General features: G+C 40.6%; 1 protein-coding gene across 1 annotated transcript in view; it reads right to left on the reverse strand.

Moving 5' to 3' along the window:
• The window catches only part of LOC129534409 (protein eyes shut homolog), a 96759-nt gene that overhangs the window by 68098 nt on the left and 15791 nt on the right, over window positions 1–12870 (reverse strand). The window contains exons 3-4 of the mRNA XM_063707324.1: window positions 10977–11143; window positions 10019–10163 (exon numbers count right to left, since the gene is read on the reverse strand). Of these exons, the coding sequence (XP_063563394.1) occupies window positions 10019–10163; window positions 10977–11143 (312 nt within the window). The remainder of the gene's footprint in view (window positions 1–10018; window positions 10164–10976; window positions 11144–12870) is intronic.

Genomic DNA, 12870 nt, shown 5'->3' on the forward strand with positions numbered 1-12870 from the left:
ATGTTTATCAAGGATATTGGTCTAAAATTCTCTTTTTGTGTTGTTTCTCTGCCAGGCTTTGGTATGAGGATGATGCTGCCCTCATAAAATGAATTAGGGAAGATTCCCTCTTTTTCTATTGATTGGAATAGTTTCAGAAGGAATGGTGCCAGCTCCTCTTTGTACCTCTGGTGGAATTCAGCTGTGAATCTGTCTGGTCCTGGACTTTTTTGGGTTGGTAGGCTACTAATTATTGCCTCAATTTCAGAGCCTGTTATTGGTCTATTCAGGGATTCAACTTCTTCCTGGTTTAGTCTTGGGAGGATATATGTGTCCAGGAATTTATCCATTTCTTCTAAATTTTCTAGTTTATTTGTGTAGAGGTGTTTATAGTATTCGCTGATGGTAGTTGGTATTTCTGTGGGATCGGTGGTGATATCGCCTTCATCATTTTTTATTGCATCTATTTGATTCTTCTCTCTTTTCTTCTTTATTAGTCTTGCTGCAGTCTATCCATTTTGTTGATCTTTTCAAAAAACCAGCTCCTGGATTCATTGATTTTTTGAAGGGTTTTTTGTGTCTCTATCTCCTTCAGTTCTGCTCTGATCTTAGTTATTTATTGCCTTCTGCTAGTGTTTGAATGTGTTTGCTCTTTTGCTTCTCTAGTTCTTTTAATTGTGTTGTTAGGGTGTCAATTTTAGATCTTTCCTGCTTTCTCTTGTTGGCATTTAGTGCTATAAATTTCCCTCTACACAGTGGTTTAAATGTGTCCCAGAGATTCTGGAATGTTGTGTCTTTGTTCTCATTGGTTTCAAAGAACATCTTTATTTCTGCCTTCATTTCGTTATGTACCCAGTAGTCATTCAGGAGCAGGTTGTTCTGTTTCCATGTAGTTGAGCAGTTTTGAGTGAGTTTCTTAATCCTGAGTTCTAATTTGATTGTGCTGTGGTCTGAGAGACAGTTTGTTATACTTTCTGTTCTTTCTCATTTGCTGAGGAGTGCTTTACTTCCAACTATGTGGTCAATTTTGGAATAAGTGTGGTGTGGTGCTGAGAAGAATATATTTTCTGTTGATTTGGGGTGGAGAGTTCTGTAGATGTCTGTTAGGTCAGCTTGGTGCAGAGCTGAGTTCAATGCCTGGATATCCTTGTTAACTTTCTGTCTCATTGATCTGTCTAATGTTGACAGTGGGGTGTTAAATTCTCCCATTATTATTGTGTGGGAGTCTAAGTCTCTTTGTAGGTCTCTAAGGGCTTGCTTTATGAATCTGGGTGCTCCTGTATTGGGTGCATATATATTTAGGATAGTTAGCTCTTCTTGTTGAATTGATCCCTTTACCATTATGTAATGGCCTTTGTCTCTTTTGATCTTTTTTGGTTTAAAGTCTGTTTTATCAGAGACTAGGATTGCTACCCCTGCTTTTTTTGTTTTCCATTTGCCTGGTAGATCTTCCTCCTTCTCTTTATTTTGAGCCTATGTGTGTCTCTGCACATGAGATGGGTCTCCTGAATACAGCACACTGATGGGTCTTGACTCTACTCAATTTGCCAGTCTGTTTCTTTTAATTGGGGCATTTAGCCCATTTACATTTAAGGTTAATATTGTTATGTGTGAATTTGATCGTTTCATTATGATGTTACCTGGTTATTTTGCTCATTAGTTGATTCAGTTGCTTCCTAGCATTGATGTTCTTTACAATTTGGCATGTTTTTGCTGTGGCTGGTAATGGTTGTTCCTTTCCATATTTAGTGCTTCCTTCAGGATCTCTTGTAAGGCAGGCCTGCTGGTGACAAAATCTCTCAGCATTTGTTTGTCTGTAAAGGATTTTATTTCTCCTTCACTTATGAAGCTTAGTTTGGCTGGAAATGAAATTCTCGGTTGAAAATTCTTTCTTTAAGAATGTTGAATATTGGCCCCCACTCTCTTCTGACTTGTAGAGTTTCTGCTGAGAGATCTGCTGTTAGTCTGATGGGCTTCCCTTTGTGGGTAACCCGACCTTTCTCTCTGGCTGCCCTTAACATTTTTCCCTTCATTTCAACCTTGGTGAATCTGACAATTATGTGTCTTGGGGTTGCTCTTCTCGAGGAGTATCTTTGTGGCATTCTCTGTATTTCATGAATTTGAACGTTGTCCTGCCTTGCTGGGTTGGGGAAGTTCTCCTGGATAATATCCTGCAGAGTGTTTTCCAGCTTGGTTCCATTCTCTCCACCACTTTCAGGTACATCAATCTGATGTAGATTTGGTCTTTTCACATAGTCCCATATTTCTTGGAGGCTTTGTTCATTTATTTTTACTGTTTTTTCTCTAAACTTCTGTTCTTGCTTCATTTCATTCATCTGATCTTCAATCACTGATACCCTTTCTTCCACTTGATCGAATTAGCTACTGAAGCTTGTGGATGCATCACATAGTTCACATTGCCATGGTTTTCAGCTCCATCAGGTCAATTAAGGTCTTCTCTACACTGTTTATTCTAGTTAGCCATTTATCTAATCTTTTTTCAAGGTTTTTAGCTTCTTTGTGATGGGTTCGAACATCCTCCTTTAGCTCAGAGAAGTTTGTTATTACTAATCTGAAGCCTACTTCTGTCAACTCATCAAAGTCATTCTCTGTCCAGCTTTTTTCCGTGCTGGCGAGGAGCTGCGATCCTTTGGAGGAGAAGAGGCACTCTGATTTTTAGAATTTTCAGCTTTTCTGCTCTGGTTTCTCCCCATCTTTGTGGTTTTATCTACCTTTGGTCTTTGATAATGGTGATGTACAGATGGGGTTTTGGTGTGGATGTCGTTTTTGTGGTGTTGATGCTATTCCTTTCTGTTTGTTAGTTTTCCTTCTATCAGTCAGGACCCTCAGCTGCAGGTCTGTTGGAGTTTGCTGGAGGTCTACTCCAGACCCTGTTTGCCTGGGTATCACCAGCAGAGGCTGCAGAACAGCAAATATTGCAGAACAGTAAATGTTGCTGCCTGACCCTTCCTCTGGAAGCTTCATCGCAGAGGGGCACCCAGTTGTATGAGGTGTCAGGGTCCCTACTGGGAGGTGCCTCCCAGTTAGGCTACTTGGGGGTCAGGGACCCACTTGAGGAGACAGTCTGTCCATTCTCAGTTCTCAAACTCCATGCTGGGAGAACCACTGCTCTCTTCAAAGCTGTCAGACAGAAACGTTTAAGTCTGCAGAAGTTTCTGCCGCCTTTTGTTCAGCCCCCAGAGGTGGAGTCTACAGAGGCAGGCAGGCCTCGTTGAGCTGCGGTGGGCTCCACCCATTTGGAGCTTCCCAGCCACTTTGTTTACCCAGTCAAGCCTTAGCAATGGTGGACGCCCCTCCCTCAGCCTTGCTGCCACCTTGCAGTTTGATCTCGGACTGCTGTGCTAGCAGTGAGCAAGGATCTGTGGGCGTGGGATCCTCCTAGCCAGGCACGGGATATAATCTCCTGGGGTGCCATTTGCTAAGACCGTTGGAAAAGCGCAGTATTAGGGTGGGAGTGTCCCGAGTTTCCAGGTACCATCTGTCATGGCTTCCTTTGCTAGGAAAGGGAATTCCCTGACCCCTTGCATTTCCCTGGTAAGGTGATGCTCCACTCTGCTTCAGCTCACACTCCATGAGCTGTACCCACTGTCCAACAAGTCCGAGTGAGATGAACCCAGTTTCTCAGTTGAAAATGCAGAAATCACCCATCTTCTGCGTTGCTCACGCTGGGAGCTGTAGACTGGTGCTGTTCCTACTCAGCCATCTTGGAATGATCTCTCAAAATGTTTTCAAAAACTAAAAGCATGAAGTAATTTCTCATGGTGAAAAAAAAATGAGTTCAGTTATGGAAGGTAGAGAATGTACTTTCCAACTTAGTTTTTACTGGCATTTTTACTGACAAGCACCATTCTCAACATGCATCAATATTTTCTCCTTATGATAGAGCAGTGATTGTTTTTCCTCAGTCTTAATCTTTGTTCTTCCTCCAAGTACTGCCATTTACTATTACACACACACACACGCCATCACCAAAATACTGTGCTGACTGAAGAAATGATTGAATGCTAGCTGCTTTACAAATGAATAACCAACTAGCTCAATTAACAAAGCAGGGTTTCCCATGCCTTTTACAGAGTGAAATGCACTGTGCAGAAAGCAAAAGTGTAAGTAGATGACAGAGTCAAGTAAGTCTGAGTTCAAATATGATCTGTGCCACATAATGGCTACATGATGCAAAGTCTAACTGAAGCTAATCTTTTTACCTTTAAAATGAGGACAAAAGTAGCTATTTCATGAGTTAGGAGGAATAAATAATATAAATAAACTATCTGTGCAATGCCTATAAATTAGTAGGTCCTGTGTTCCACACCACCATTCCACCCTCTATCACACTGTCTCAGATATCTTCTACTTCTACTTCATAAAATTGCAGATTTCTTCTTAGCAAAAATTATGGGATGCTAATACTGGACTTTTAAATTTTTTTATAATCATACACCAGAATACTTTGTTAAATGACTATTAGTTAATGTCTGGAAGTGTTCATTTTAAACCATTTCTTTTTTATATGGATAAATAAAGTGCTTTTGTTATAAGGAACTACTTAAATATGTTTTTGGCTAAAAATGTGGCAATGCTATATTTAGAGAAACATTTAGCCAATACAAATAGCAAAATGCATTTATTTTACAGAGCGATGCCTCATGTCAGTCAACATATCATGTTTTTAAAGCAATTGGAGTGATTAAAGTGGAAGATATTTGTGGAATATATATTATATTATTATTAATATAGTAGATAAAACATAATCTGCTTCATGTAGTACCATGAAGCAGACATTCAGTACATAATATATATATATCCTGTGTGTGCTATGGAGCCATGAGCCATGTGTATATTGAAAATTTGACTGACTAGGTACCAAATAAGTAATAGCTTTTTTTTAAAACTGCAGAATAGCTTTTTTTTTTATCCTGGGTTTTTAAATTATTGCAGTAAACTGATGACATTTTCCCATATGGGCTCTTCTTTGAAGAATCTCATATGATTAAAAAAAGGAGAGAGAAAAAAATTGAACTCACAAGAAACCGAAAGTACTGACTGTGTTGGCTATTTTTAGATGAGAATAACTCTCATTTACAGGGTTGTTAATGAATCTGAATCTATCTCATGTCCACTCTATTCAGAGTAGCAAATATTTAATAACCTCCATATCAATGAGCAGTAGTTGCTGTAACACTAGAAGCTTATTTCCTGTTCATGTAAAGTCCAAAGGGTGGTTAGGGTTGGCATCCAGGTGAGTTGGCAAACAGAGTACAGGACTGTGCAGAAGATTTTCATAGGCAAGGCCTGGAAGTAGCAACTATTACACCTGCTGACATCTCACTGGCCAGAACTCAGGCACATGGTCATGCATAGCTGTAAGAGAGTCTGGGAAAGATCTGGTGGTAACACGTCACAAGCATGTATTATGTGAAAGCACCATTCCAGGTGCTGTGGAGATCTGTTATCAGTAAAAACTAAAAATCCTATTCTCCAGAAGCTTACTAAATTCTAAATTAAGACATACATTCTCTAGGTATATAATTATATTAGGTATGAAATGCTAAGTGGGAAAAGACTTGGTGCTCCAAAGACTTCAGAAAGAGCTCACTCTCAATGAGTGAGCTCAGAGAGTGGGCTCTCATTGAGGAGGTGTGATTTGAGCTTGCTTTCCAGGCAAATGGAATTTGAAGAGGTGGAGAATGCTGATTTAAGCACAGGCCCTGAGGCAGGGAAAATAAGACATACAGAGAGGCAGTGGCTAGATATAGTGATAGTTGATTTTATGTGCCAACCTGACTTGGCCATGGGGTGCCCAGATACTTGGTCAAATATTGTGTGTGTGTGTGTGTTAGGATGAGATTAACACTTGAATTGATAAACTGGGTAAAGCAGATTGCCCTCCCTAATGTGGGTGGGCCTCATTCAATCACTGAAGACCTAAATGGAACAAAAAAGAGGGAATTCTGCCTGCCTGATTGCTTGAGCTGGGGCATTGGTCTTTTCCAGCCTTCGTACTTGGACTGAAACATTGGCTCTTCTTGGGTCTTGAGCCTGATGGCTTTCAGACTGGAACTCACACCACTTGCTCTCCTTGTTCTTAGGGTTTCAGACTCAGGCTGGAGCTACATATCAATTATCCTGGGTCTCCAGGTTGCTGGCTGTGGATTTTGGGACTTCTCAGCTTCCATAATCATGTGATCCAATTCCTTGTTAAAAATCTCTCTCTCTCTCTCTCTGTGCACACCTGATTGGTTCTGTTTCTCTGGAGATGCCTGACTAATACAGATAGATTTTATTGAATTAAAAAAATCAGTGGAAGCAAGATAAGTATAGAAAAAATACATGGGTTTTGGAATGTCAGGGGTGTTAGTCCATTCTCACATTGCTGTAACTTACTACCTGAAACTGAGTAATTTATAAAGAAAAGAGATTTAATTGGCTCATGGTTTCACAGGCCATGCAGGAACCATGGCTGGGGAGGTCTCAGGAAACTTACAGTCATGATGGAAGGTGAAGAGGAAGGAGGTATGTCTTACATGGCTGGAGCAGGAGGAAAAGAGTGAAGGGGGGTGATACACACTATTAAACAACCAGACCTCATGAGAACTCAGTATCACAAGAACAGCAAGGGGGAAATCTACCCCCATGATCCAATCACCTCCCACTTGGCCCCTCCTCCAGCACTGGAGATCACAATTTGACATGACATTTGGGCAATCCAAACCATATCACCATGTAAAAAATTCAGTTATTATTCTAGAGTTGACAGGGTGTCTGTTGCGTTCTAGAGCAGGAAATGGTATAATTCATTAGCATGGCAATAGTGTTATGATGTGTCAGTTAATCAGGGAAGGGTGAGTAGTCAAAGATGACAGTAAGCCTGTCGTTCTAACTTCAGTTGCATCAGAATCACCTGAAGAGCTCATTAAAATACATATTACTGGGCCCCATTCCCTGAGTTTCTGATTCAATTACAATTTGCATCTCTAACAAACTTCCCAGTGATGCTGATATTGCTGATCCAGGGACCACATTTTGAGAACCACTGTACAAAGGATTCAGACAAGTATTGGAGGGACTGGTAGCAATAGTAAAAGAAATAAGTAAAGAAGTATATTCAGAAAAGGCATTTGTGGTGAAGATGAGATGTTTCACTTCAGTTATTCTGCTTCTATAGCTGCCTTTAGCACAATTAACAGCTCAGCAAGATTATCTACAGGCAACAGAACTTCTAGTGAAAGGACCCAGCTTGTTTTCACTTGTGGCCTAACCAGTTTTACTTGTTTCTTCCCCTCATTCCTCCTTTCCCTTCTTCAATATCTTCTTTTCTTCCTTCCTTCATTCCATGCCCAGTCTGAGACCACCATTCATGAGCCTCATTCTGAGAACTCTGCACCTTTGTAGCAGATGCAACTTTGGAAAGCAGAGGAGAGGAGAACTGATCTTATTAGGGCAGATAAAACAGTAAGGCACAGCGTATTTGGCAGATGTAGATTATTTAAGGTGGTTAGTCTCAATACCTTTATGAGCATTAAAAGTCATAGAAAAAATAATGGTTCATTATAAGCCATTTTTTAGAACAAAAACAAATGTGCTTTATTAGCAGTAAGGATTTATATTTTAGATCACGAATTTTGGATTAGAGTTATTTATCAAGAGTTTATAGGAATCGGCTGGGCACGGTGGCTCAAGCCTGCAATCCCAGTACTTTGGGAGGCCGAGGCAGGTGGATGGCTTGAGCCCAGGATTTCAAGACCATCCTGGGCAACCTGGAAAATCCCTGTCTCTAATAAAAATACAAAAATTAACTGGGTGTGATGATGCAGTTCTCAAGTTCATGGAGAGTAGGCCAGACCTGGTTGAGTGACTGAGAACACTATAAGAACAGACCTTTGACCAAGTACCCTGGGACTAGGATCTACCGAAAAGCTATCTTCACCAAATGAATTGTTATTACAATTTAAAGCATGTCTTTATTTTATAACTCTACTACAATATAAATCAGCTTTGTAAGGATATGTTAGCTGGGTTTAGTGGCTCAGCTACATGAGAGGCTAAGGTGGGAGGATTGATTGAGCCCTGGAGATGAAGGTTGCAGTGAGCTGAGATGGCACCACTGTACTCCAGCCTTGATGACACAGCGAGACTCTTAAAAAAAAAAAAAGTAAAATAAAAGAGTTCATAAAAATCTAAAAGCCTAGATCAGATAATATTTTATTGCATAATTTAATTGTAATTCTAAGGACAAATGTGATATCCTTACTCCAACTATTAAATTCTTTCAGAAAATTCCATTTGCTTTGCTTCGTTATGATTAATTAATGTGGTGGCTTCCACATCATTCTCAGCAAATTAACCCAGGAACAGAAAATGAAACACCTCATGTTCTCACTCATAAGTGGGAGTTGAACAATGAGAATGCACGGACACAGGGAGGGGAACATTACATACCGGGGCCTGTCAAGGGGTGGGGGGCAAGGGGAGGGAGAGCCTTAGGACAAGTACCTAATGCATGCAGGGCTTAAAACCTAGATGATGGGTTGATGAGTGTAGCAAACCACCATGACACATGTATACTATGTAACAAACCTGCACATTCTGCACTTGTATCCTAGAACTTAAAGTTTAAAAAAAAAAGAGATAATTTAAAAAATATATGGTGGCTTCCAATTCTGGGAGGCTTGTTAAAATGCAGATTTTTAGACCCCACTGTAAAGATTTCAATTCAATAGTTCTTGGGTAGGGTTCAGAAATCTGTGTTTTTAAGAAGTTATCCTATATTATTCTTAAGAACCAGTAGAGATCAGCTTTGGGAACCATGGATTTATGGTACAGTTGCAATTTGGTTGTCATGGTAAGTTGGTAACAATACGCCATGATTTATAATAAATAGTAAATGCTAGTTTAGAGTGGAGGGAAGGCAGACATTAACAGAGGATCCAAGAGATGAATGATAAAATTAGGGGATCTCAAGGTCCTGAATTTTCTATAAGACTGTGGCGTAAGTGGCAGTTCCCAAGAAGACTTGCCCAAGATTCCCATACTCACTAAGGACTGTGGCAGTTGACGTACTTCCAGGAGTGTGCAATCTTAGTGTTTCTGTAAGAGAAAGGGCCAGCTCTGTGTGTGCTGATCTCATTTGAACACAGAACTATTTGAACACAGGAAGATAGACTGTGGCAATAAGATTGCTCACCCAAGCACAATGTTGTCCTTAATCCTCTTGGCTTGCTCTGGCCTCTGTGGGCTACCCCTTGGTGGTATGGATGGGTTGACTGCAGTCTGTCTCTTGCCTTTTGAACTCCAAAGTTAGATGGAGTTTCAATTTTTACTGTGACTCTTTGAAGTCTACCCTGCTCAGCCTATTTTAAAAAGCACCCTGTATAAACAATTACCCATAATCCTGATTCCTTTAAATCATGCTCTCCATTTCCCTTTTCCCATTGAACTTATCACATTATACGACTATATAATTAACTAATTACATTTAGTGTTTATCTCTCCAACTAGTTGTAAGTGCAGAAACCTTTGATTTGTTCATTAAAACATCCTAAACATCTAGTACATATGTAGTAAGTGGTCAATAAATAGTAAATGAGGCTGGGCATGGCCTGTAATCCCAGCACTTTGGGAGGCCAAGGTGGGCGGATCACCTGAGGTCGGGAGTTCGAGACCAGCCTGACCAACATGGAGAAACCTCATCTCCTAAAAATACAAAATTAGCTGGGCGTGGTTGTGCATGCCTGTAATCCCAGCTACTCGGGAGGCTGAGGCAGGAGAATCACTTGAACCCAGGAGGCGGAGGTTGTGGTGAGCCCAGATTGCATCATGCACTCCAGCCTGGGCAACAAGAGCGAAACTCCATCTAAAAAAAAAATAGTAAATGAATGTTTCTGATTAAAATCAAACTTTGTTCAAGTCTGAAAGCAATCCATATAGCTGGTTTGGGAAATAGAAGTATACTCTTTAAAATATTTTTTTCCCTCAACATTTGAAATAAGTAGGTATAATATAAAAAATGTCCATGCCTTACCTTGAAAACCATTTTTAAAATCTGCTCCATTTGGTAAGAGATCTGGAGTGTATTCACTGTAGCCACCTACATAAAACTGACTGAAGACATTGAGACCAACCAATCTTCCTGGGGCGATAATGGATTTATTTTTATGATCATCTACCTTCGAAAGGGAAAAAAAACCTATTAAAAAAGGAATTAATTCCCCAGGGTGAACTGTTAAGATACTCTTTTGTTATTTCCCATTAACTTGGCATGAAAAATTTACAAAGACCTGAATTTTGAAGAAATAACACGATACCACTCAATTCTCTGCTTCTCTGCTGGTGTCTGTTACCAGGGATATATTAATATAGCAGTCATGGTTTTGCATTTCAATCAAAATCAAAGTTCTTCAAAGATTAGGTGCTGGCATCCTGCTGATTCCCCTCCATTTAGCCTTCCTCCTCTGCTATCAATTCTCCATAGAACCACCAGAGTCATTTATCAAAAATTAGAAATCAACATGGTACCCACCTTCCTGTTTTAAGTAGCTATTCATAGTTCTTTAGATAAAAATATAAACTTCTTAGCACATCTAAGCCCTTTGATAATATAGACCTTATCTGTCTCTAACCACTTCTCTTGCTCCCCCATCCCCCGATCTGAAAACCATGCTGGACTACTTGCATTCCTTAAGCTAATACTGGCCATTGTTCTCTTTCTTAACTCCTATTTGAAGTTATGCTCAAGCATCACCTTCTCTGGGAAGCACTTTCTGAATCCTCTCTCTCACCCTTATCTGTGTTAGTAATCCCTCTTATTTGTTCTCACACCACTTAATTGTAATCATCTCTCTATTCCCCTAGTTGGTACAATAGTCTGTGAACTTCGTGGATGTAGGCATCACGGGCTATTCACCTCTGTATCTTAGCACAGATCCGACAATATACTAGTGCTCTCAGTTTGTGGAAGTGACGAAGGAATGACTCTTTACCTTCAGCCAGCCCTCTTGGAAGAACTTCCCCAGATGAACAGTGTGGACTCCAAGGCTCAGATTGAGGGGCTCGCTCCTGATGCTTGCTATGCCAGACCCCAGGTTATAACTATAAACCACACTGCCATTGAGCAGGCCCACAGCCAGGAAGTCATCGCCATTCAACCCTGGAATGAGAAGACACATGGGGAATGCTCACTGAGAGGAAATTCAGGAGTTCCGTCAGCTTTATTTTACTGACTGGTTCTGAATTACAGATCAGTATGGTAAGTTATAATACACATTTAGTCTCTTGTCAGCATTTAGGTATATGTGCAACTGGCTGTTGTTATTCCCAGCCCGAGAAACAGAGCACCAAGAGTTTATGTCTTTGAAGCCATGAGGGTTCTGGTCAACCTGAGGAATGATCAATGATCAACTAAAAAGTTGAATGGGATTAAAATCTCCTTTTGTCGGAGTGAAATTCAGTGTGCACTTTACAGTAAGGAGAACTTCACAATGGAGTAGAATTGCTCTGGTAGCTAATGAGATTCAAAAGGCTGAGATGACCTAGCATCAGCTTTGAAGTTCTTTCTATCATTTGAGAATAGTATAAAGACCAATTTATTCCTATAATTGCTCAGAATATGTTATCATTATTCTATTACAAAAGCTCTTAACCATGCCCCATGACCATTTAAGGGTGGATTGTTTCTGTGTTCCCTCTTCTCTCTCTCCTTCCGTTAGTTCAGAGCCATCCATGCAGTACAGTGAGTTCCAGGACCCAGAACACTCAGGAGACAGTTCTTAAAGACCCACGGGACAAAGGAAGTGGTTGGGAGTGACCCAGCATTAATCACTAGGGGAACGTGCTAGCAGTATCCTTGGTGGGATTAAGAAGTTCCGGGATGATCCATCAGTATATAGCAAGAGATCTGTTCACAGGAAGCAGGGACCCAAATACGTCACCCAGCTTCTGAAAGGTGTGTTAGTGGGTGGGGCAAAAGAAGAATTCAATACTGAGGCTAGCAGTCAGGAAACTGAGGCAAAGACTTCTGCTTAGAGGAAGAACATAAGAACCCCCTAGAAGTAAGAGGTTTAAGCATGGGAGAAAAAGCTGAATTGAGTCCTTGACATAGAAAAAATTTATTATGAGTATGCACAGCCTCCTCCTTCTGCATTTATAGGAATGATGCTTTGTCTGTTGACTGGGCTTCTAGTGTTACTTTGATCAGGGTAAAGGAGAGAAAGATCTATAGAGATGTAGGTTTCCAGATAGGGTGGACAGGTGGGCTTCCTGAGGCACTGGAAAGTGGAAGACAGAAATATTATTTAGAGATACTTCAACGCTGCCTCTGCTTTTCTAAAGGGTCTGCCATGGGCCCTGAGCAGGGTTACTTTTGAAAGCTCTCTAGGTGAGTCTAATATATACAGTCATGGTTAAGAGCAACTGTATTAAGTGACCTACCATAGACCGAGTACATTGGGAGCTTATGGCAAGTCTCTTTTTCACTTCCTCACATTCTGATGATTTCTTCCCACCTGCAATGCTGCATCAGGTTAGCTGGGTTGTATATTTAAAACGGAAAGTTCAATGTTTCAAGAGAAAACATAGACTCAGGAAGGCAGTTAGAAAGGCAGAAAGGAGAAAAACAATACTAGAGATTGGAGATAGTCTTTCAGGCAGCTGTTGGGATATAGAAGAAATTGGGAGGGGTGGAGGAGGAAACATGAGATTTTACTGTGGGTTGTGAATGGGAATTTTTCTGAGAGATTCTGGAGGGGATCTGAATTGTCTTTCAAATTGTCCAGGTTATGGGAGTGGAGCCAGTATTGTGCCAGCCGAGCTGTAAGGTAATGGGAGGGCATATTCATTTCAGCTATATCCTTTCCTTTCTGTCTTGTGCTCTCCTTC

This window comes from Gorilla gorilla, chromosome 5 (assembly GCF_029281585.2).
Source record: "Gorilla gorilla gorilla isolate KB3781 chromosome 5, NHGRI_mGorGor1-v2.1_pri, whole genome shotgun sequence".
NCBI lineage: Eukaryota > Metazoa > Chordata > Mammalia > Primates > Hominidae > Gorilla > Gorilla gorilla.